At 39.5% G+C, this 25,530-nt stretch overlaps 1 protein-coding gene across 1 annotated transcript in view; it reads right to left on the reverse strand.

Annotated features, from left to right (window-relative positions):
- The window catches only part of ARSB (arylsulfatase B), a 146,313-nt gene that overhangs the window by 71,618 nt on the left and 49,165 nt on the right, over window positions 1–25,530 (reverse strand). The window contains exon 5 of the mRNA XM_019728179.3: window positions 3,240–3,483. Within this exon, the coding sequence (XP_019583738.3) occupies window positions 3,240–3,483 (244 nt within the window). The remainder of the gene's footprint in view (window positions 1–3,239; window positions 3,484–25,530) is intronic.

Genomic DNA, 25,530 nt, shown 5'->3' on the forward strand with positions numbered 1-25,530 from the left:
AGGGTGGGGTGGGGATAAGGTGAGAGGATTAGAAAGCACAACTGACAACCAGAAAATTGCCACGGGGATATGAAAGACAGTCTGGGGAATATAATCAATAATGTTGTAAAGATTTTGTAGGGTATCAAATGGATACTTGTCTTATTAGGGAGACCACTTCAGGGATGGTGTAGGTGCCTGACCACTGCAGTGTACACCTGAAGCTGAAGCTGAATAATAATGAATGTTAACTATAATTTTATATATATAGTCACAGGATGTTAAGTGCAGCACAATGAATAGAGTCAGTGGAATTATAACAGCTACATACGATGTCAGAGGGGTAGTAGATTGGGGGAGGAGGGTTATCACTTTGTGAGGGGTATAAATGATAAATGTCTAACTATTACATTGTTTTCTACACCTGAAACAAACAAACAAAAGATCTCGTAGACTTATTTAGACATCAATTTATATTATGTACTATTTTGGGAAAAGGAAAATATAAAGTGAAATAAATCAGTTAAGGTAGTTCTAAAAACAAAACAAAACGATGTGTCATTAGAGACCAAGGGTAAGATCATCCACACACTGTTGTATTTCCAGTTACTATGTATGGCTGAGAAAGTTGGACAGCGAAGAAGGCTGATAGGAAAAAAATGGATTCATTTGAAATATGGTGTTGGAGGAGAGCTCGACGGACCTCCAGAAAGATGAACAGTGGGTCCTGGAGCAAATTAAGCCTGAGACACCACTGGAGGCAAAGATGACAAAACTGAAGCTGTCCTACTTCAGGCACATCATGAGAAGGCGGGGTCTTTGGAAAAGACAATAATGCTGGGAAGAATAGGAGGCAGTGAGAAAAGAGGAAGATTAAATATGAGATGGATTGACTCCATACAAGAAGCCATAGGCTGTTGAGGACAGGACATGTGGACATCATTCATTCATAGGGTCACCAGGAGACAGAGCTGACTCAACAGTACATCACACACACAGTCACATAGAAAAGAAATGTAATCAATGTCTGATATCATAAAAATAAACTCTATCTAAAATTTTGTGCATATGTTTAGGTACTTTTTTTCTGTAAGTTCACATCTTTCAATCTCAAAGAGGTCTACGTAATTCAAAAACCTGGGGGGAAAAACCCACTCGTCTGATTTAGATATTAATCTTACATAACACATAGCTGTCTCATAACAAATGATTCAAGAATTATATGGAAGAAAATCAAACCACAACACTTAGAAAATGTAGATAAATATTTAGCACATTTCAGGCTAAGAAAAAGCTTTCTGAACAAAAAAGCAAGAAAAAAAATGTAAAACTCTATAAAGTGGTCATTCTCTAGCTCAGTAATTTAATTTCAAACCATTGATATCTGAGGAAAAAATCCAAAATGTAGATAGATTTTATGAAGAAATTGTTCATTACAGTGTTACTGATTTAAAAAGTAAAAATCAATCTAAGTTAAGGGAATGGTTAAGTATATCAAGGGACAGATGAATGGTACAATTTGCATAAATGAATGAAGTAGGCCTGGATTGGGAGTTATCAATGGAGAACGGTGATTTAAAGGGTGAATACTTCAACTAAGGATGACAGCAATTGCTTGATTCCCATCAGTTATTGGCTTTGTGGAAATATGGGCTCTGTGTTGCCAGACTTTCCTATTTTTAAAAATGTTTTAATTGGAAATAATTTCAAATTTATGAAAAGTTGCCAAAATAAGAAATAATAAAAGAACACTTAAGACCTTTACTGAGATTATTTAATTGTTAATATTTGACTCTATTTTTATTCTTTCTGTACACACACACACACATTTATTGTGTTTTGTATTAAAAATATATAAATGTATATATATAAATATATATACACATAAATATATTTTTTTCTGAATCATTTGAAGGTATGTTACATATATCATAGCCCTTTACTCCTAAATACTCCATGGTTTATTTCCGAAGAATAGAAACTCCGATTTTTGAGGTGGGACATCTGGAGTGGGATGAAAAAGGGAGAGCATGAGGAGGTCGTCTCTCCCTGGCCACTAGGAGATGAGTGAGTCACCACCAAATACAGGTTGAAAACTATTGGACTAGACAATTATCATTCCATCAGTAAAAACAATGTCTCCAATATATGTACATTTATTGGTAAATTGGATATATGTACTAATCTACTAATATATTATGTACCTTATAAAAACGTATACTTTAAAAAGAATAACAAAATTTAAAATTAAATACAAATACAAGTTTTAAAGTTTTCTTGCTCCACCCTCTAAGGTGTACACCTTCCTACTTTCAGTCACTGTTCTATACGGTGGTGGCTAAACAGGAAAGACTCCCATCATTTCCAAAGCTGCTCCTGGGTTCTGCTCCCCAGACTGTATCACCTTCACATCAGCCAGCTCTCTCTATGCTGTTTTATTGCCTTCAAAGTGCTTATCACTAGTGCAAGTTATTTTGCATATTTATGTGTTTACTTGTTCATTCCTCCCCTCCACTAGAATATAAGCTCCATGAGAACGAGGATCTAGCCTGTCTTGCTCATTGCTAATTCCTCCCTACCCCGAACAGGGCTTGGCACACAGTACATATTCATTAGCTACTTATTATGCACAGCTGTTCCATGGCTCATATTCCAGCTCTTTCCCCCCAGTTTGGTCCTCCATTCTCCCAGCAGGCCATGGGGAAGGTCACCTGACCCTGTGCAGGAAGAAAACAATACCCTAACCTACTTCTTAGAGAAGCTTCTCTGCATAAAGACCTCCTGTAGCGGGTGAGCTGCTGAGGACAGTTTTCCTCTTCATGTAAAACACAGGCCCAAGGACTAGAGTCAGTGGTATTGTAACAGCTACATACGATGTCAGAGGGGTAGTAGATTGGGGGAGGGGGTAGTAGACTTTGTGAGGGGTGTAAATGTCTAATCATTATGTTGTTTTGTACACCTGAAACTATATAAAAAACTAAAATTAAAAAGAAAAACCACAGGCCCACAATCTCAAATTCAGAACATATATATATATATATATATATATATATATATATATATATATATATATATATGAAATTACATAATAAAATATACATATATATAATTACAGTATTTCAAAAGGCATTTCTTCTTTTAAAAAATCATTTAGTAGCTGACTGTCATTTTCACATAAAAACCATCCTTCTCACTCAATCAAGTCAAGCTGTTCTTGGAGCATCTGTCCTGGGAGGAAAAAGAAAAAGATGTGCAGGTACCTGATGGTTTTCCACACGTCGAAGCCATCCAGAGGTTTGGTACCATTTGTGCTTCCCCCGGCCAGCTTCGCGAGAGTCGGCAGCCAGTCAGAAATGTGGATGAGCTCCCGGTTCTTCACACCCTTCTGTTTCAGCAAGGGGCTCGCCACAAAGCCCACCCCTCGAACGCCTCCTTCCCACAGGCTCCATTTCCTTCCTCGAAGGGGCCAGTTATTGCCTCCTGCCAGAGTCTGCCCTCCATTATCTGAAATACAATTAGGTATTGGTATGAGGACATTGTTAACTGTTAGATACATTTAAGAACAGAAGACTTCTATGTATGTTGTTTCAAATGGTGCTTAAGAACTAAAAAAGATAACTCCTCTTACCCTTTCCTGTACCAACTACCCTTCTCCCACCCGAAACTACCCTCTATCACCCAGACATAACTAGGGTGCAATGAGGCCAGATCTGACACGAGACCATTAAATCCTCAGTGGATGGGGCCACTGGAAAACGAGGAAGGCCCCTGAGGGCAACTGCTTGGGATGGAGCCCTGTGCTAATCAACGAAGTAGGTTCCAAATGCACGTGTGTGTGCAACTTGGTGTGACACAGGAGAAGGCAGGCAAGCCGAGTCCTCCTGGTACATGAAAACCTTTGAGTGAGTTTCACTTGGTGACTTAAAGTTCCTGATAGGTGAAGAAAGCAGACTTTTTATTTTCCTCCTGGAAAAATGTTCTAACATTTAAACTGGTAACTGAAGTAACATTCTACTCCCTGGTGATTTGAATTATTTCTTAAGTGTGAAAGCTGAAGATTTCTCCAGTGGGCTAAATGTCTGTAAACAGAGCAGTCGGGTGGAAAATATAATTCCAAGAAAAATTCCTCCCTTCTATACAGGATGGCAAGACAAAGCTTCATCGTGTACGGTGCCAAGGAAGGGAAGGGTTTTCTTCTCAGACACTGAGAATGGAGGATACTGGTGAAGCCAGAGAAGTCACAAGAGTGACTGATATTAAGTGTCTTACCAGGTGGTTAGGGCTCAGCGTTAGGAATGGAGTTGGACCGTAGAAGGTAAAAAGTGCTATTTCTTTTTACCTCTTTTCTAGTGAGATTATAGAATCATATCATCTCCAGAAGTATCCATATACTTAGGTGACTTTAGTGACACATTTTAAATAACGCTTATTTGCATGTAATTATACCTCAATTAAACATTTTTTAAAAACCACTGTTATCCAAATGAACCACATGAGGGCAGTATGACAGACCTGCTCTACAGAATGTCACATATAAAAATCTAATCCAAATGAAGATCTATCAAAACCACAGGATACACATGGAAGGAAAGAGAACTAACATGTGTTAAGCACCTACTATGCACCACTTTAATTTCACATTACCTCTCACAGAATCTGTTGTCTGATAGACCTGGAATGGAAGTCTGATGTCACTAACTAGCTATGTGATACAGGGCAATACACAGCCTCAGTTTCTTTACCTTTGATGTGGAGATAATAATTGCTACCTTATCTATTATGGTGAACATTAAATGGTACCATTGCTTGGCTGGGTACCTGAACCTAAGCATTCAATAAATGGTAGCTGATATTTACAACAACCCAAGTAGTCTAGTATTATAACCACTTTGTTGCTTTTAAACAAAGAGGTGTGAAAAGGCCAAACCAATAAGTGGCAAAGCCAGGTTTCAGGTACCTTCTGCTCCCAGAGTGCCGTGTTGCTGATGTAGAGTGAGTTTTATACCTATGGGCCACATAAAGTTTCACTTCCCTGTGAAAACCATATGCACAGTCAGTCTCAGCAAAGTGTACATTCTTTCTATGATACAGCAGGAGAGCTATTTCAAGGTGACGATTCCCTTTAGAGGAGAGCCACCTTTGTTGTGATGGGTAAGACAGTCAAGGCTCTATTGCCACAGAGGCTTCTCATCAAGCCCTTAACACACCTCAGTTCTTCTCTGTGCTTTGTGAGGGGAGGGAGAAGAGTCTTGAGCTGGATTAGATGAAGGTAACAATTCTTCAACACATGGTGGGGGAGGTGACAGTCCATCTCATTTGCTGTCACAGACTTACAAGAACCTCTCCTTAAACCTGACCTCTTCTTGACAAAAGCCCAAGGCCCAGTCACCCAAGCCTGTGTACTAAATACACATTTTTATTTCACATAAGCAGACCTGTTTATTCAAAACAATGGGCACCATCTTTAGACAGAGGGGATTCCTCCACTCTTCTTCTACTTCACAGAGTATCAGTCATCCACAACCAATATATCAAAATTTAAAAGAAGGTGCTATTCCTGTGATACAAAAATACACTGGGGCCGGCCTGCTGGTTCAGGCAGTTGGAGCTCCGTGCTCCTAACTCCGAAGGCTGCCGGTTCGATTCCCACATGGGCCAGTGGGCTCTCAACCACAAGGTTGCCAGTTCAATTCCTCGAGTCCCGCAAGGGATGTTGGGCTCCACCCCCTGCAACTAAGATTGAACACAGCACCTTGGGCTGAGCTACCGCTGAGCTCCTGGATGGCTCAGTTGGTTGGAGTGCATCCTCTCAACCACAGGGTTGCCAGTTCGACTCCCGCAAGGGATGGTGGGCTGTGCCCCTGCAACTAGAAAATGCCAAGGACCTGGAGCTGAGCTGCACCCTCCACAACTAAGACTGAAAGGACAACAACTTGACTTGGAAAAAAAAAAAGTCCTGGAAGTACACACTGTTCCCCAATAAAATCCTGTTTCCCTTCCCCAATAAAATCTTTAAAAAAAAAAAAAAAAAATGCACTGGAAAGACATGTTTACATTCTACCTGTGAGAAGAAGAATGGCTGAGACAGCACTATTTTTATACTCTGTTGTCTGGATTGTTATGATACTGGCTCAATGCTTGTAGAAAATGCCTGTTTTCTCCATTTTAAACAGATACACTTTTGAGATATTATGTAATGTCTCTGTCAGTTCCACATATTTGTTAGTGCTCAATACAAAAATGTTAAATAGTGGTGGTGGAAATAATTGTGGAGGTGACGGGGAGAAGGTGGCTGGGTCTGGAATCTGATTCTGGGAGCAGCCCTTCGGGTATGACTTAGGAAAATACTCTAGGCTGTAAAGAGAATTTGGCCACTGTTGCTACTGTAGGAGCTGGAAGGTGTTTGCACATATTATTAGAGGAGGGTGCTGATGCAGCAAGTGTGACTGCTTTTGCCATTAGCTTGCTGTGATGTTTTTGCCATGAGCAATGATAAGCCATTGTATCATCCGTTATCAAGGTGGCTTTCTTCATCCTTTTCTCAAGAGCACTCTAGAGAGAAGGCATTGGTAACTGACACATTTGAAACTTGTTCTCTTGGACTCTATAGTCATAGAGCCAACTGCAGACCTGGCTGCATGAAGAGGGTAATTTGGCCTTGGGGGAAAGGGGGAGCAGGGAGCACCAGGCTGATGGTTCCCACCTACGAACAAAGGGGCAGAATCCACCACAGACTTAGGCCTTTGAGAAATAGGGTGTTGACTATCAGTTGTAGCATAGTCTCCCCAGTATTTCAAAGAGTTGGACATAAAACTCAGAGTAATAGCATCAGAGTAATAGCAAACATCAAATAAACTCATTTGAAACAAGGTAGAAAGGTGGGTTTCCTATATTGCTCACTTAAATCTAACGTAAACTAAAGGGGTCAATTGTATGGTGAAAGATAGTAACTAGTTTTTGGTGGGGATTACTTTGTAGTGCAAACAGATGTTGAATTACAATGAAACATATAATGTCATATACCAATTTTATATTATATAGGTATACACCAACTTACATATCATTATATACCAATTTTACCTCAATAATTTTTTTTTTTTTTAAAGACAATGGAACTACCACCATTTCAAACATGTTTCTTTTCGTTTTCCCTCCTAATTTTCTTGGGGCAAAATTAATTTTTGTTCTTGTTAAGAATTAATTTTCAAGAGAAATATTTGTTTCATTTCCTGACTGACTTATGAAAAAAATTTCCAAATCAAAATAAGATGACTTCAACTAGCAAAGGGAACTATGAAACTTTTTTTTTTTTCCAGGGAAATCGTTCTTCAGCAATGTTTTTGGCAGAGGGAAAAGCTAATTATAAAACCTTTGCTGTCCAGAAAAGAAATGTCAAAATAAAACAAATGCTGTCATATACAGATGGTAAATCTCACTTTATTATTCATTATTGAATCAAAATAACTGTCAAAAAGTCATGGAAAAACATCGGTTAGCCAAAGATCTGAGCAAAAGCATTAAGTATACGACAATGAAGCCTCCTCCATATACAGCTGATAAAAGATTCAGATGGAACCGTGACAACAACATTAGTTTTTAGGACTACTCCCCAAGTAATGTAATGCGGTGGCGTGGCTATGGCAGGGCGCCCTGAACCACCAGCGAATATCTCTCTATGTCACTGCCCCCTTTGACCCTGGGCTCACCCAAGACATCCCCCCATGACTTGGGGATCATGGAAGGAAAAGCAAGGAAGGCTCCAGCAGCCTTGCACCAGGACTTGCCTCTGAACAGGGCCACCAATGCGAGTATGACAGGTGAGTAGACAACATGATTTCAAAGAAGCCTCTTTGTCTAAAAAAAGAAACTGCTTGCGGATGGTTGCTTCTTTCAGGCTAACTTTTTAAATTATTAAAATGTAAACTGGAGAGTTAACATGTGTCTTAGTAGTCATCTGAAAGATTAGGTAAATGCAACCTTCTCCTAGTAAAAGATTTTGGAGAAAATATCTACCCAGATACTCAATTTGCAACCTGATGGTCTTCTCCTTCCCTCTATTGGTTCTATATTCAACCCTTCCGGATTGAATGTGCATCCATTTCTGCCATGTGCATCCTTCCAATGGGTTTCCAATCCAGCCCCACTGCCTCGGGTCTGACATTCCTCTCACCTGATCTACTAAGGTACCTCACAGACTGCTTCACATGGCTGTTATAGGCATGTCTGTGAAGCCCCAAACCAATCAGGCCACATCCGTGTTTAAAGACCTTTGACTGTTTGCCAGTCAGGAAAACGTTCAAACTTCTGCCCCACATAGAGAATCCTTCCCATCGGGACCAACCTACTTTTAGAAGATCAGCTCCTGCCCTTCCCCATAAAAACAATCCTGTGCTTCCGTCACATAACTAACTTCTCCCTGTTATTGGAACACATTCATGCTGACTTTGCTTTTGTACATGGTTCCTTTGCCTAAAATGCTTTCCCCCTTCTTTCCTGCTTAACTTAAATTTTAAGTCCCGGGTCAAATGTCACATCTTCTGTGAAGTTTTTACTGACTCCTCTGACAGTCTTTATCTTTCTTCTGTACTTCTGCTGCACTTTATATGCACTTCTCCATCGCACTTATCTCGGTATCTTATACACACACTTAGCGCACTTATCTCTGTATATTAATTAGTTGTTCATGGGTTTGTCTTCCTCCCTAACTCTGCATCTCAAGAGCAAGAACAATGTCTCATTTGTCTTTGCATTCCCAGGCCTTGGCTCAGGACGCCAAGGAGAGAGCTCAAAAATTTGGGGGAACAAATAAACAAATGGAGGAAAGGCCTCCAAAAATAGAGATTGAAGACTCTACAAATGAATATGGATTACTGCATAGTTTTTTCTAAGCCTTCATCCAGCCACTCCATGACCTTGACATTTAGGAAGCTGCGCTGCATGTAGAGATGTTCCTTATTTTATAGGATATTGGCGAGGGGGTTCCCGGAACCCTGTGAGGACTTAAAACAAATATCAGAGTTTTCTGTCTCATCTGGCACCCGGTCAGTTGCACTTAAGTCAAGGAGGTTGTTTGAGAGCATTTGAGGAAGCATTGGTCCTGGCCTGGAAGAGAATTCTCACTCACCCCTTTAACAAATCTTTCTGCAGTTCCCACTATGTACCAGCGACCACTCTAGTTTTGGGGAAATGGCAGCAAACAAGACAGACAAAGTCTTCTCTTTCAAGGAGTGAATAGGAAAGAGATAAGATCTCTCCATTCGTGGTAGGTGATAACTGGGCCTCTTGGAGGAGCTGGAAGCAGAAGGACAGGACAGAGCCAACCACCAACAAAGAGACTGGGCACAGGGAGGAGGCAATTCAGGGCTTTATCCGATTACACATTGGGGGCGGGGGGGGGGCAGTGATCTGTGTCAAGGTTTCTTCTTAATTAAAGACTAACTATACTCTCAAAAACACTCTTTTTCCAGAGCTTAAGAAAAATTTGAGCTGAATGATGACTACATATAAACAAGACGATGTCTAGATGTTTCACGACTGTCATTGTTTTTCTCTATCATCCTTACTCCCACATTTCTAATTGCACTGAAATATATGCAAGGGATAGGAGTTAAAAGCTGTGGGTTTGGGAAAGTTACTCTATCTGCGAGCCTAAGTTTCTGTATTTGGAAAACGGGGATAACAATAATCCCCACTCTAACGCAGTGCCTGGCACAGAAGGAGTGCTCAATAAATATTAGCAATTTTCATTAATGAAAATCACCATCAGCAGTAGCATCAGAGTGTGCAGAGCAGAACAGGCTCCTATCTCGGTATTTATTAAACATACACTCGATGTAGGTATCATAGCCACACTCTAAGACACCACGTTTCATAAGAAGAAAGTATTTTAAGCATTGAGCCCTTCTAGGTTGCATTCTCTTCTCTGGAGGTAATTTCTGGAGAGTCAAGACATGAATTGTGAGGGGTTTGGTTGTTATTACTGGGGCAGAGCCAGGGTGACTCCTTTCTGTTGCCACGAGTTTAAATAAAGTACACCAGTAACCAAAGAAAGAGGTGCAATAGCCATAGCCTGTGATTCAAATTAAATGTCAGAAAGAGAATCTTTACTTAGATGTTCATTTGAATATTTGAAGAGGTTTTAAATGGTTTGTGGCATTCAGGGCAGATAAATGTTCAGACCCCCAACTCCCAGTCAGACACTAATCAGACTTTACATCTTCATTAAAGGGACCAGTACAGGGAGCATTCCAGCTGCATTAGCATTAGACGGACGCTGGTGGGACGGAATTAGCAGCCAGGCCCCAAATAACTGATGGTGCCACCAAAAGAGCCGGAGATAAAGGAAGATAGACGCGGGAAAAGGGAAAAAAAAAAAAAAAAAAAAAAAAAAAAAAGAGTGGGGATGAAAAAGATTACACAAGGTTGTAGTAAAAAGTTTTCCTCATTTTAGTGGGGCTAATGTCATTGCTTATAATGATGAAATACCAATGGGATTTTCTCTCTCCTTTAACATTTATTAAGGATGAAAAGACTCCAAATTCTGTTGAAAGATTGAAAACATTTGGTCTCTAAAAGGTAAAATGGAACTGGGAACTGGAAAACAGGTCCTAATTCATTACATATCAGTAGGCAAACAACTGAACTTTTTTCTGCAATTTAAAGCATAGGTAGTCACCCATTTGGAGATTCTTAAATGAAAGTTGTAAGTACAAAATATTGTGAGTTACCCTCACTTAGGAGACAGAGATAGTGCTAGGTTTGATCTGCATATTCTAGATCCCCAAACGAGTAGCACAGAAGCCCCATGTTTGGAGTACTTAGGGGCAGCAAAAGTACCAAGTGTTTGTACTTTTTTTTTACAACTAAAACCCACGCTTTTTTCTCTCTGCAGTTTGATCTTGAAAGAATGCTTTTTTGTTTGTTTGTTTTTTTAAATCTAATGAAGCTATTTATTTCAGGGCAAACTAAAATTATTTGGTACCTTGAGTGATTATTATAATTTACTCACAAAGTATTTGGCTCTCCTTCCAGACCTGAAACCCCTTTAAGGTGACCAAATAATGTTTTACCAGACAGCTGTTTATCTGTCAGGAATGTCAACAGAGAAATGATAGATGTAAAAAATATCAAAGAAGTGCTTAGAGGCTGGCAGATTCAAGGGTAGCAGAAAAGAAGTGAAAATAGCACCAAGATAGAAGAAGGTAGAATTGTGGATTCCAAATAACAAGTGTATGAACTACTGGCCTTGTGAGGGAGATGGGAATCGAGCACAGTGATTTTTCAGAGAATTAAAACTAGAGAATACGCACATGTTCTATTTGGGTAAGCATCAACTACTTTAATTTGTCTTTATGCTTCCAAATACATAATATAAGTTAAATGTTCTGAATTTACTTTCAGGTAGAAACAACAATTTATTGGGTTTCTATTTTATGAGTAGTAAAATAACCTTTCAGAGTTGCTCAGAAAAATTAAAAAACCAGAACAAGTGGACAGGCAGTTTTGTTTCCCCAGAGGCTTTTTCGGAGCTTGCTAAATGCTAACGGATCTCACCAGTGTATGGGTGTCTAATGGCGGTGGGGAGACACACACAGGCAAAGCCATGAGAACGCTGACCAGCACATTCCTCTTTGAAGAACAATAGAAGAGCGAAACATTTAATGGCTGAAACAAAAATAACTCAATACACCTAAGTATTAAGAAGTGTGTTAAGCATTTTGAACACTGAATGCATACTTCATAAAAGTATAAGAAAAAGATTTGCTTTGGACCCGCAGATGACATTTGCTCCAAAGCCAAAGTAAAACAAACTCTGAGTCCTCAGACTCTGGGTCCTCCTGAGCGCACAGGGAGGCAGCCCCACTTCTGATCAGGGTGTGCACAGTGAGAGTGAGAAGAAATCTGGAGACACTGGACATCCCAACAGGGGAAGACAGCGCCAGCTGCTGGGAGTAAAGGCAGCTGGGGGAGAGGAGAACATGTGGGAAACAGACTGGGTCTCTGTGCCTAATGAAAGGCTAGAGGTTAAATGGAGGCATTTCAGCAGGAAATAAAGGGATGTTGAGAGAGAGAGAGGTCCAGTATCTGGGAAAATCTGTATCTCCTGAACAGCCATGAACTGGGATTAAAAAAAAAAAAAGTCCAAATGATCAAGCAAATAAATGCAAACAAATGCCCCTGAGTAACCACAATAGTCATCACCAAGTCTCTGCAATTGTACCCTAATGCAGGGCCCATTTAGTCTCAGACAAGATTCTAATAATATGTATGCACGGAGGCTGGCTTCCTAGTTTTCACAGCAGACTAGAATATGCATATTAGAATGGCAGGCTGCCTCATATGCGACCTGGGGAGACCATCCTAAGAGTAAGGAAAGAAGACTATGAATAAGAAAATACGAATTTTAAAAGTAGACCACAAACTAAAAATGCATTCACCTGTTTTTTCCAATGTTAAGTGATCCACACTGATATATATTAAGGACAACTGTATGAATCATAACACAGCAACTGAAAAATTAAAATGATAACCCTACAGCATGAAGACAGTAAGAGGCTGATGGTATATAGTTAAGGATAGCTTAGATCTAGAAAAAGGTTTATATTCCCTATTCATGACACTGATCCTATTTCTATCAATATAATGTGAACACTTTCACCTGTCATCTTCTAGCAGAGGTCACAAGTACAAGCACACAAAAATTTTTATTATCCTGGCACAGAGTTAAGCCTGTACACTGAAAAGGGAGAGACTGATTACAGGTCAAGCAGAGTTCCTCAGGTGCCTTATAGCTCTACTGGAATGATGTTTTGAAATCATAAGTCAGGGCTTTTCTCATTCCTAGTAATTCCTGTAACCCTATGACTTTCTCCCACCCAGGAAGTAGGAAGGGCAATGGGTATATGGCCTCAGGGACGTCTCTTGCATGTCTAAGTTTGTGGACTGAAGTCTGTGATTGCTATGCGTATGTATGAGCATTACGGCTGGATGCCCCATGTTTAATGGATATAATAACTGTGTTACTTTTTTGCAGGTGAAACAGAAAGTGAATACCTCTTTATTGTTGTGATTGTTTTGTTTTTATTGTTGATGTGGTAATATATGACGCACTTGTGGACTCATTCACAGATTTTACTTTTTTATATAATAGCAATTTCAAGCATACCTCATTGTGAGTTCAGTTCTAGACTACCACAATAAAGCAAATACTGCAAATAAAGCAAGTCACTACAATTTTTGGGATTCCCAATGATTATAAAAGTTAAGTTTATACTACACTGTATTCTATAAGTGTGCAATAACACTATGTCTAAAAAAATGTACATATCTTAATTAAAAAATACTTTGTTGCTAAAAGTGGCTAACCATCATCGAGTAGTAATCTTTCTGCTGGTGGAGGGTCTTGCAGCCATGTTGACGGTTGCTGACTGATCAGGGTGGTGGTGCTGAAGGGTGGGGTGACTGTGGCAATTTCTTAAAATAAGATAATAATGAAGTTTGCAGCATCAGTTAAATCTTCCTTTTACCAACAATTTCTCTACAACACTTGATGTTTCATAGCACTTTACCTACAGAAGAACTTTCAAAATTGGAGGCAATCCTCATAAGCCCCGCCACTGCTTTATCAACTAAGTTTATATAATACTCCAAATCCTTTATATTCATTTCAACAATCTTCACAACATCTTTACCAGAAGTAGATTCCATCACAAGAAACTACTTTCTTTGCTCTTCCATAAGAAACAACTCCTTATTTGTTAAAGTTTTATTATGAGATTGCAGCAATTCAATCACATCTGCAGGCTCCACTTCTAATTCTAGTTCTCTTGTTATTTCCACCATATCTGCAGTTATTTCCTCCACTGAAGTCTTGAACCCCTCAGTCATCGATGAGGGTTGAAATCAACTTATTCCAAACTCATGTTAATGTTGATATTTTGACCTCTTTCCATGAATCATGAACGTTCTTAATGACATACAGAATGGTGAATCCTTTGCAGAGGTTTTCAATTTACTTTGCCCAAATCCATCAGAGGAGACACTACATATGGCAGCTATAGCTTTGCAAAATGTAGTTCTTAAATAATAAGACTTAAAAGTAAAAATTACTCTTTGATCCATGGACTACAGAATGGATTTTGTGTTAGCAGGCATGAAAACAACATTAATCTCATTGTATATCTCTATCAAAGCTCTTGAGTGACCAGATCCATTATCAATGAGCAATAATATTTTGAAAGGATTCTTTTTTTCTGAGAGGCAGTTCTCAACAGTGAGCTTAAAGTATTTAGTAAATAGATATGCTGTCATCCAGGCTTTGTTGTTCCTTTTATAGAGCACAGGCAGAGTAGATTTAGTATAACTCTTAAGGGCCCCAGGATTTTTGAAATGGTAAATGAACATTGGTTTTAACTTAAAGTCACCAGCTGCATTAGTCCCTACCAAGAGAGTCAGCCTGTCCTTTGAAGCTTTGAACCCAGGCATTGACTTCTCCTCTCTAGCTATGAAAGCTCTAAATGGCATCTTCTTCCAATAGAAGGCAGTTTCATCTGCATTGAAACTCTGTTGTTTAGTGCAGCCACCTTCATTAATTATCTTAGATGGATCTTCTGGATAACTTGCTGCAGCTTCTATATCAGCACTTGCTGCTTCACCTTGCACTTTTATGCCATGGAGATAACTTCCTTTCTTAACCCAATATCTGCTAGCTTCAAACTTTTCTTCTGCATCTTCCTTACCTCTCCCAGCCTTCATAGAATTGAAAAGAGTTAGGGCCTTGCTCTGGATTAGGCTTTGTCTTAAGATAATGTTGTGGCTGGCTTGATCTTGTATACAGACCACTGCAACTCTCTCTATATCAGCAATAAGGCTGTTTTGCTTTCTTTATCATTTGTATGTTCATCCGAGTAGCACTTTTAATGTCCTTTCAGAACTTTTCTTTTGCATTCCCAACTTGGCTAACTGTTCAGTGCAAGAAGCGCAGCTTTTGGCCTGTCTTGGCTTTTGATGTGCTTTCCTCACTATGCTTAACCATTTCTAGCTTTTGATTTAAAGTGAGAGATGTGCGAATCTTCCTTACACTTGAACACTTAGAGGGCGCTATAGGGCTATTAACTGGCCTAATTTCAATACTATTGTGTCTCAGGGAATAGGGCGACCACGGAGAGGGAGGGAGAAGAGGTAACAGCCAGTCGGTGGAGCAGTCAGAACACACACCACACTAATCGATTAAGTTCATCACCTTACATATGTGGCACCCCAAAACAATTACAATAGTAACCTCAAAGACTACTGATCACCAGAACAAATACAATCCATAACAAATAGTCACAGGTTCAGGGCTTTAGGATGTGAACGGCTTTGGGGAAGAAAGGAGAACATTACTCTGCCTACTACAATCACGATGATCAAGTGAGGTTTACCCTAGGATTACAAGCAGTTTTCACAGAGAAAAACAAAGCTGAAAGAATTATATGACCCAAATTAAAGACCTGCTATACAGCTACAGGAATCAAGACAGCATGGCACTAGGTTGGGGAGCCTAGTAAAAGAACCACACTTACATGACCATTTGATATTCAGCAAAGATGAAAAAACAAATTATATTAGAATAATTAGATATCTATAGGCTGGGGAGGAATCGCGACCAACCCCTCCTTAACTACATACATAAAAAATTAATTAAAGATAAATTACAACATAATAGTAAAAAGAAAAAAATAATTAAAATGCAGGTAAAACATTTGAATAGATATTTCTCAAAAGAAGATATACAAATGGCCAATAAGTGCATGGAAAAAAAAGGCTCAATATCATTAGTCTTCAGGGGAATGCAAATCAAAACCACAAGGAGATACCACTTCACACTCACGATGGCTATAATAAAAAAAGATAGATAATGACAAGTATTGTAGAAGATACAGTGACATTGGAACCCTCATACACTGCTGATGGGAATAACATGTAGTAGCTGCTTTGGAAACAGTTTGGCAGCCCCTCAGAAAGTTAGAGTTACCATATAACCCAGAAATACCACTCCTAGGTATATGCCTAAGAGAAATGAAAACATGTCTACACAAAATCTTGTATATGAATGTTCACAGGAACATATTCACAATAGCCCCCAAAAGTGGAAACACCTAACTGATCATTAATTGGTGAATGGATATAGAAAATGTGACATATTTTCAGCAATATACAGCAATAAAAGAAATACTAGTCTGCAATAAAAAGAAATAAAGTACTGATACCTGTTACAACATGGATTAACCTTGAAAACATTATGCTAAATGAAAGAAGCCAGTCATAAAAGGCCAACTACTGTATTACTCCACTTATATGAACTATCCAGAACAGACACATCTACAGAGACAGAAAGTAGATTAGTGGTTGCCAGGATCTGGGAGGAGGACGGAATGCTAACGGATACAGAATTTAGGGGGGAGGTGATAAAAATCAGATAATGGTGATGATTGTACAACTTTGTGAATATACCCAAAACCACTGAACTCTTAATCCCTGGCAAGTTTAAAAGGGTGGATTTTATGATAATGTGAATTATACCTTAACAAAACAAAACTGCATGAAGTAAAGACAGATGTATCAAAGACCTAAATGTGAAAGCTAAAAACTGTAAGACTTTTATAGAAAAACCTAAGAGAATATCTTTATGACTTGGGGATAGGCAAAAGTTTCTAAAAACCAACAGCTTTACATATATATATATATATATATATATATATATATATATATATATATATATACACATTTGTGTATAAAAATTGATAAGACCCATTATGGTGTAAGAGAAAACAGTGATGACAAAACTTCAAAAGCAGAATAAGAGGTATAAGGAAGTGCAGCTCTGGTCAGTTGGTGGGGTCTCACTGCAGTTAAGCATTCATCGTGCACTTTTTGTCCTTTGGATGAGAGGTGGGTTAAAGAAGAAATCCGACATCCAGGGAATCCCCTCTTGGTGTCACAGGAATGTACACCATCTGCTTCAGGGAAACAGTTCAAGCCTGCCCACTTCATATACATTTCAGAACACAGGCAAGGATAGACCTCGGTACAACAGATGTGATTCTTCTAGACAGGGCATTCTAAATCCCACCCTAATTCTCAAAACCCAGAGCTTCCAGGACATGTCAGATCCTTTGTTCTTGTTTTCACCAGTCCATCAAATTGACTTGGCTTCTTTTAACAACAGTAGATTCTTTCTGGAATCAATGTGTCTCTCTTTCTTGTACAGACCCCTACTTTTATACCTCAATTTTTCATCAGGGCCTTTTGTTGTAAGCTGACCCTCCAAAACATCTGCCTGGCATGTGAGACACAAAATGCTTTTTTGGAAGCTTTTTGTAAGTACACAAAGGGACTGCTTTATTGTTTATCCATTTTTGGCTTCCTGCAAGTTTAAATATGGAATCAAGTGGAAAATGACTTCAAAATACTTAAGAGATTACAGGAATCTTTTCCATACTTTACACAGACATGAATATATATTAACCCTATCACATATGAACTGGTGTGCCAGTGATTTCTTTTATTTTCTGATTTACATACAGTAAAATTCATTTGTCTTGGGATGCAGTTCTCTGAATTTTAACAAACAGTGTCATATAACCAGAGCCGCAATCAAGACACAGAATAACTCCATCACCCCAGAAACACTCCCTTATGCTGCCCTTTTGTAATCAAACCCTCCATCCCGCCCTTAACCTCTGGCAACCACTGATGTTTTCTCTATCTTTAAAGTTTTTGCCTTTTCCGGAATGTCATATAAGAAGAATCATACTGTGTGTAACCTTTTGAGTCTGGCTTCTTTCACTCAGCATAATGTATTTGGGATTCATCATGTTAGCATGTGTATCAACGGTTCATTATATTGCTGAGTAGTTGTACTGTGTTGAGATGTACCACAGTATCATTTATCCATTCACTCGCTGAAGGACATTTGAGGGTTTTTTTCCAGTAAATTACCAATAAAGCTGCTATAAACATGTGGGCATAGTTTTTTATATAAACATGTTTTCATATCTCTTGGATAAATCCCGTGATTGGGAATTGCTGCTTTCAAGATATTTTTTCCTCATCTTTGGTTTTCAGCAGTTTGATTACAATGTGTTGTTTTCTTTGGGTTTATCCTGATTGGATTTTACTGCGCTTCTTGAACCTATACATGTATCTTTCACCAAATTTGTGAGATTTCAGACATTATTCCTTCATATATTTTTTTATGCACCAATTATTTCTCTTCTTCTTCTGGGGGGCTGACATAGATATTAGACCTTCTGATATTGTTCTATAGGTCTCTCCATGCAACTCAGTTCAATTTTTTTCTTTTTCTCTCTCAGACTGTGCAATGTCTACCGATCTATCTTGCAGTTCATTGACCCTTTCCTCTGTCATCTTCATTCTGATATTGGGCCCTTAGAGTGAATTTTTATTCTCAGATACTGTATTTTTCAGTTCTAAAATTTCAAACTGGTCCTTTCTCTTTTTTCTATTTCTCTGCTGAGAACTTCTATTTCTCCATTCATTTCAAGAGTGTTCAACTTTATCTCCTGGAGATTGGTTATAACCAATCGGGTTAGATTCACACTACAACTTTTGTCTCACCTTCTGTGGACAGTGGCGCTAATGTCAGTTTAGTTTATAAAGCTTTTGTTACGCTGTTTGTCTTGTTATGTTGACTCAGGGGTCAGTCTGGGACTTGGGCAGTGGTTTAGATCACAGCTGAGTTCTTGAAGCCTTTGCTTTACTTCTTTGGGTCTGGGTGGCACATGAGCAGCTTGGAGGTGAGCCTGGTTATGTCGGCTCACACACACACACACACACAGTCAGGGGATCCTTTCCTGCAGCTCTCTCCCCTCTGAGATTCCACCCATACTTTCCATTTCTCGCGGTTCTTTTTTCGGGTTCCTCTGGTCACAAAGTCAGGTTTCTTTCAGGTTTTAGCCTCCAGTTCTATCATGCACTCCTGTGCAACTGAGATTGCCTTTGGGAGCAAAGCAGCAAAAGCAAAGAGGAGATCAAATACTGGATTCTCCCACACTCTTTGGACAAAAAAGGGATCCGTTTCCTTGGTCGTCTTATCAGAGAGAATCTTCTTTTGGGGTTGTAGGTGCCCAAACCCCCACCGCAAAAGCAATTAAGACACTTAATTGGGACTAGCTTTGGGAGGGCTGGGAGAGAAAAGAGAGACAAATGAAACAGATAAAATGGGAAGTCCCCTATATTCTCCAGCAAAGCACCCCTCTTCCAAACCTCTGGTTAGAAATAAGGGCTTCGCCTGGAGACTTTGCTGCCACGGCCTGCTGCACCGTTCTGTAATTCCATCAGCTCTTGGGTCAAAGCTGAGAGGCAGAGGAAAGAAAACAAACCCCACAAAACTCACTCCTGGTACAAGGATTGATACAGCTTTGACATAATTCGCATTCACCATTTGGCTGCAATTGTTTACTTTTCAGGTTCCCCAGGTAGTGTTCTCCTTTGTTGGCCAGAGTTTTTAGCTGGAATCCATGAGAAATACAGGCTTTCGGTGGCTTACTCCATCCTGCCCAGCACCAGAAGGGTGTGCTCAGGATTTTAATGAAAACGGGTCGATATCTGGTCTTGGGGGTTTTTGTTGTTGTTGTTTGGTTGTATTTACCTTTTCCTGAATTAATACAGAAGCAGAATGCATGACACCTCATATCAGGTTAGAATAAAAAAGAAAACTATTATGTCAAAGGCCTTCATTAAATACATGCTAGGTACCCACGACTGTTTTCAGCACTGTGGGAAAAGACGTCAGAGGATCAACACATGATCCCCGCTCTCAAGGGACATGTCATTCATGGAAAGCCTGGCCCAGGGGAAAAACGCAAGACTGTCCACAATTAGGACTAAAAAGGATACATAGAAAGAAGACAGAGAGGAAAACCAGGGAATTAGAGATGGTGACATGGAAGCCATTCAACTGCATGCCAGACCTTGATGGAGAGGAAAAGGTACATTCACAGAGGGAAAGGGAACTCAATGGTGTAATTATTCTTCCAAACTTGAGCTTACACATTGAGTTTATTTTCCCCAAGGGAAACTAAGAGGCAGTTTCTAAGGGCATTTTATTATTTCTGACCCTGTTCTTCTACCTACTCCCCTTCTCTCATCTTGGTAGAAAGGGTTTCTAGAACCCTGGTTCAGAAAGAGGACTGGAGGCCCTTTTGTGCTGGAGTGAGTCATGAGATCTTTCCTGGGGAGACTTGAATTACTCCAGACAAAATTCTCAATCATTGTTGTAACTCAGCTGGTTGCTGGCATTGTTTGTACACTTCAGCTGAGTGAAAGCATTCGGAAGTTTATTTTTCATATTTTCTTTGGGCTGATTCCTACAATCACAAAGGCAGTATCTTCATTCAAGGACAGTATCTATTCTATTTAAACATATTTTTTATTAAGTATTCAGAAAGGCATTGCATGGAGAGCCCCTGTGAGCAGACAACCACAAAGGAAGAGAGGCCACGGGCAGAGCAGTTGCACAGATGGCCTGCCTAAGTAAATAGGGGCCAAGTCCATTGTGAATTTTCACTCGCAGCTGTGTGGAAAATACCTATGCTGGTGACTCACGGTCTTTGGATTTCTGCTTTAAATGACAGCAGAGAAGAGATCATTTTCAAATGCTGAGCATATAGGGACACTGGCGAACTTCAGCTGGTTTTGAGCCTATCAGCTACCATGCACTCAATACAGAAGGACAATTTTAAAAAACTTTAAAAGGGATTCCTGTCACCATCAGGCCATTAAGCACGATACCTGGACAGCTGACACAGCAACCAACCTGACACAGATACTGTAGCTGTTTCCAAAAATGGAAAATTAGCTCCCTCCTAGTGTAACTTCATACTGGGGTCTTGATTTTCTTTTCTGTATTGAGGTGCACTCACATCTGAAGTTATTACTTAGTCAGCCCATCTGGGTCACGTAAAATACAGGACCAGGGACTGCAACACATTTGTGCCTTTTGTGGTTTTGTCTGGGACTTCATTTTTTTGTAAAAGACCTTGCTTGTGTCCCCTGATCCCCATCCTCCCCACGTCCACCCTCCTCTTGGCTGGCTGCTGGGACTGTATTTTGTCGCTTATCTAACACAAAATAAACAGAACAATCTGGAGCTAATTTAAGTGGTTTACCATATCAGGATACAGCTGGGAAAGATTTTAAGAAAAAGGCTCAACAGGAACAATAGTGCTGTGAAGTTGAGCAGCGGCAGAGAGCACAGGAAGGCAGTTTCAGACAGCCTGGCAGACAGCTGTCAGCCACTCCAATAACAATCCCAGCAGCCAATGAAAACGGGCAGGGTCTGTGCGGGCAGCTCAGCCCGAAGTCCAACAATGAAAACAAGGGATTAGAGGGTGTTCTGAGTGAATGGCTCAAGTGTCAGGGCCACCAATCTCCCGCAGGGAGCCCTTCCACAGGGCTGCCACACAGCAAGGACTGGAGAGGAATTGCAGATGAGGGACGACGCGTTTCTCCACAACACTAGCCAAAACGTTTTTTTTTTTTGGTGGTTTTTTGTGTGTGTGTTTTTTTTTTGACGTGCATGCATACATGCTGCCTTTACCCTGACTTACAAATCCAGCAAGGCCTGCAGAGGAACATCTGTTTTTGACATCAATTTCTTCTACTCTGCAGGCTGGTTGTCTTTTTAACTCTTTGGGGGCCTCTGGCTAGACCTGGAATTTCCTGGTGCAACTTGACAGAGATGCGAGAGCTTGAGAGAGTTAAGTAAAGCGATATGCTGCCCTTGAAAGAACTTGCAAGTGCTTTATATATTAAAACAAACAAACAAAGAAAAACCCTGCTTGGATCAAGCTCTTGATGCAAATCCAACCAATTAGGTAAACTGTACAGTCCTACAGGCAGGGATGTTTCGTGCAGAGAATGTTGAATTGGAAACGTGGAGCCTTGGACTCTTAAGTCACTTCTGCCGCCTTTGGGGTCAAAGTTTCCTCACTTGGATGCCCTTATCCTCTTCTTCATCATTTAATTCACGATAATAGCTTATGCTCACATCTTCTTCTGGAGAGCACTCAACTTAGTAAAAATTTCCCTCTGACAAGAGCAATCCTTGGGTGTACTACAGAACAAATACATTTGTTGGATAACTTTAAAAAATAATACTTGTTGACATTCTAAAAATGAAGAACGTCATCTACAAGGTACAATAAAAAATAAACAAATGAAAAAGTAGAAATTACATAAATGCTTTATTAGTCACTGTTCCATCTATTGTTATATCATATGTTATATCACTTACATAGCATTGGTTATCAGAGTTTCCATAATAATAGAACTAATTTAAGACTAAAATTTCAGTGTGCAAATAGGCAGAGACATGGATAGGTTTTCAGAGCAGAAAAGAATATGAAAACTTCTAAAGGATAAAAAGACAGGAAGGCAGGGAAATATCCTCTTAGAAATGTAATATCCCTATTTCCAGAGCATGGTAGTTTGAACAATGATGACCTCAAAAATGTCTGAGCATACTTAAAAAAAAATCCAACTATCTGAAAACATAAAATCTCTCTAGAACAGCTCTCCAACAGTAGCATGTACCAGAATCAACTAGACGGCTGGTTAATGCCCCTATTGCTGGGCCCACCTCCAGAGTTTCTAGTCCAGGGAGGGGCCTGAGGATTTGCATTTCTAACAAGTTCCCAAGTGGTGGTGATGCTGCTGCTCCTAAGACTATCTATACTTTGAAAACCATTGCTCCAGAGAGTTAAAAGCTGACACATTAAAGTCAACCAGTTTGTCTCTGTATCCTTTTTTGTAGTTCTTCTGAATCACTCATCAAGTGTGGTTGAATAGTGAGAGTGGAAAAATAAGCAAGAACACAAATGGGCACTGAATCAGCACAACATATTCATAAAAGTCGCACAAAGGGAAACACGGCTGGACCTTACCTTCTGTGAGGATGAATATAAAAAAAGTATAAAAGTCATTATTTTCTGGAGGGTAAATTGTCCTGGATTTGAGGATGAAAAAAAAAATGTGGCAAAGGAGAAATTTTTATAACAATGAGTCCCTGGGTCTAGACTCTGCAACAGTGGTTTATATCCTGGCAGAATCACTTCAGGGAATCAGTATCTTTGAAGGGGGCTTTCAAGGTGATTTGGAAATACAGAGAAGATTGTGAACCTGCTTAGAAGGTGCTCTGCCCTATAGAAAAGAGTGAGTGTCTGAATTTCCATAATGGGGCCAGAGAATCTCAAATGGTGTCTTAGAGATCAAAATGAAAATGAGCAAGTCAAGAAAGATTAAATGGCCGTAGAGAAGCTGTACAGCTAGTTAGAAGCAAAGCCACAATTGAACCTCTTTTCTGGAAGCCCATGCAAATTTCTTCTTGATAGAAGATATTTGATAAGACTTGATAGTCTTATTTGACTGCAATGGCAATAATAATTTTTAAAAAATAGAAGGAGGAAGTAATTGGGAGAATCTAAAATAAAGACCTCAATACACAACAGTAAGGTCTACTATCATCTTGGGGATTCCAGTGGTTTCATTCAAAGTATCCTCTTTGAGAAACTGAGGAGTCAACGCAGGCATTCATCAATTCTGAAACTACACTTCTAATGAATGGTTATGTAACCAGGCCTTCACTATCTCCAACGTCTGTGGATGCTGTGAGGTTGGGTAATAGCATTACTGTAATACATGAAGACCATATGAATCTGAAGAATAAGGAAAGAGAGAGAAGATGGACTATAGTGATGTGTCTGGCAGGCTTAACAGCTCATAGGCAAACCCCTCTCAAGCAAGCTGTCTCCGATATTCCGGTGATAACATCATACTGCACTGAGAGAGGTTTGCCAGAGGGAAAGTGAGGTCATGGAGTGACTTGGTGAGGCCCTCAACTTGTCTGTGACTCAGCCTACTATTTGGGACTGAAAATGAATTAAAACTACATTTTTAAAGCCGTATCTTCCAGCTGGTTCGCATCACTGTTCTTGGCTAGCAGGAAAAGGACCTGTCAGTTTTTATTTGCAGGAGGTAAAAAAGGGGCAGCACTTTTCAGGGAAAAGCATATAAACATATTTGCCATGATGGTTTCAGGTTTACCAACACAGCAGGTGGGACAGGAAGCACTGCACAGATTCAAACACTTGCAACAGCAACATTGTATTCAACCAGACCACCTGACGTCACGTGGCCAAGGAGAAGGTATGTGTTGAGCTCACAATATGGCGCCGAGTTCAGACAGGAGCTGCTCCAACTATCTGGCTAAGGCACCTACATTTTATAGGAACTTTTTTCTCTTGGGATCAATTCACAATACCATCCATTCCCATTTCTTGGTAAAAGAAACCACACATATAATCAAAAATTATTTTTAAAACAGCTTTGCTGAGAGAATATTCAAGGCATTTGAAAGAAGAATCAATGTATCATTTCAATCACTTACGAGCTTTTTTCATGGTTCCTGAAAACATGCTGAGAGCGAGGGGACAGGACTCAGGTGAGTTACTGAGATGCCCCAAGGATGTGTCTGGTCAGCCAGAGCGGTGCCTCCCTTACCAGGCCTTGTCCTGCCGCCGCCACATGATAGGGACCAGGCTTTTAATATATAGTTTTAATTTACTTCAAATATCTTAAAGTAGGCCGAGTCACAGATAAGAAGTCGGGACAACTGGACAGACACATACAAAAAATGAAACTAGACCACTTTCTTGCACCATATACTAAAATAAACTCAAAATGGATTAAAGACTTCCCTGTAAGACCTGAAATCATAAAACTCCTAGAAGAAAACATAGAAAGTAAATTCTTTGGAATTGCTCTTAGTAATATTTTTTAGATATGTCTCCTCAGGCAAGGGAAACAAAAAATAAACAAAAGGACTACATCAAACTAAAAAGTTTTTACATAGCAAAGGAAACTATTAACAAAACGAAAAAAACTATTGAATGGGAGAAGAAATTTGCCAATAATACATCTGGTGAGGGGTTAATATCCAAAATATATAAGGAACCCATACAACTTAACAGCAGCAACAATAACAACAACAACAACAAACAACCAAATTAAAAGATGGGCAAGGGACCTGAATAGACATTTCTCCAAAGAGGTCATACACATGGCCAATAGATATATGAAAAGACTCAATGTCACTGATCAGAGAAAGGCAAGTTAAAACTGTAATGAGACATAACTTCATATCTGTCCAAATATCTATCATCAATAAATCAACAAACAACAAGTCTTGGCGAGGATGTGGAGAAGGGACCTTTATGCATTGTTGGCAGGATTGCAAACTGGTACAGCCTCTATGGAAAAAAGTATGGAGGTTTCTCAAAAAATTAAAAATAAAACTACCTTATGACCCAGAAATTCTACTCCTGGGTATTTATCCAAAGAAATTCAAAACACTAATTTGAAAAAATATATGCACCCCTATGTTCATTGCAGCACTATTTAGAATAGCCAAGATATGGAAGTAACCCAAGTGTCCATCAATAGAAGACTGGATAAAGAAGAAGGGGTACATATGTACAATGGAATATT

Source organism: Rhinolophus sinicus, chromosome 3 (genome assembly GCF_057876585.1).
Source record: "Rhinolophus sinicus isolate RSI-liver-muscle chromosome 3, RSI-T2T, whole genome shotgun sequence".
Lineage (NCBI taxonomy): Eukaryota > Metazoa > Chordata > Mammalia > Chiroptera > Rhinolophidae > Rhinolophus > Rhinolophus sinicus.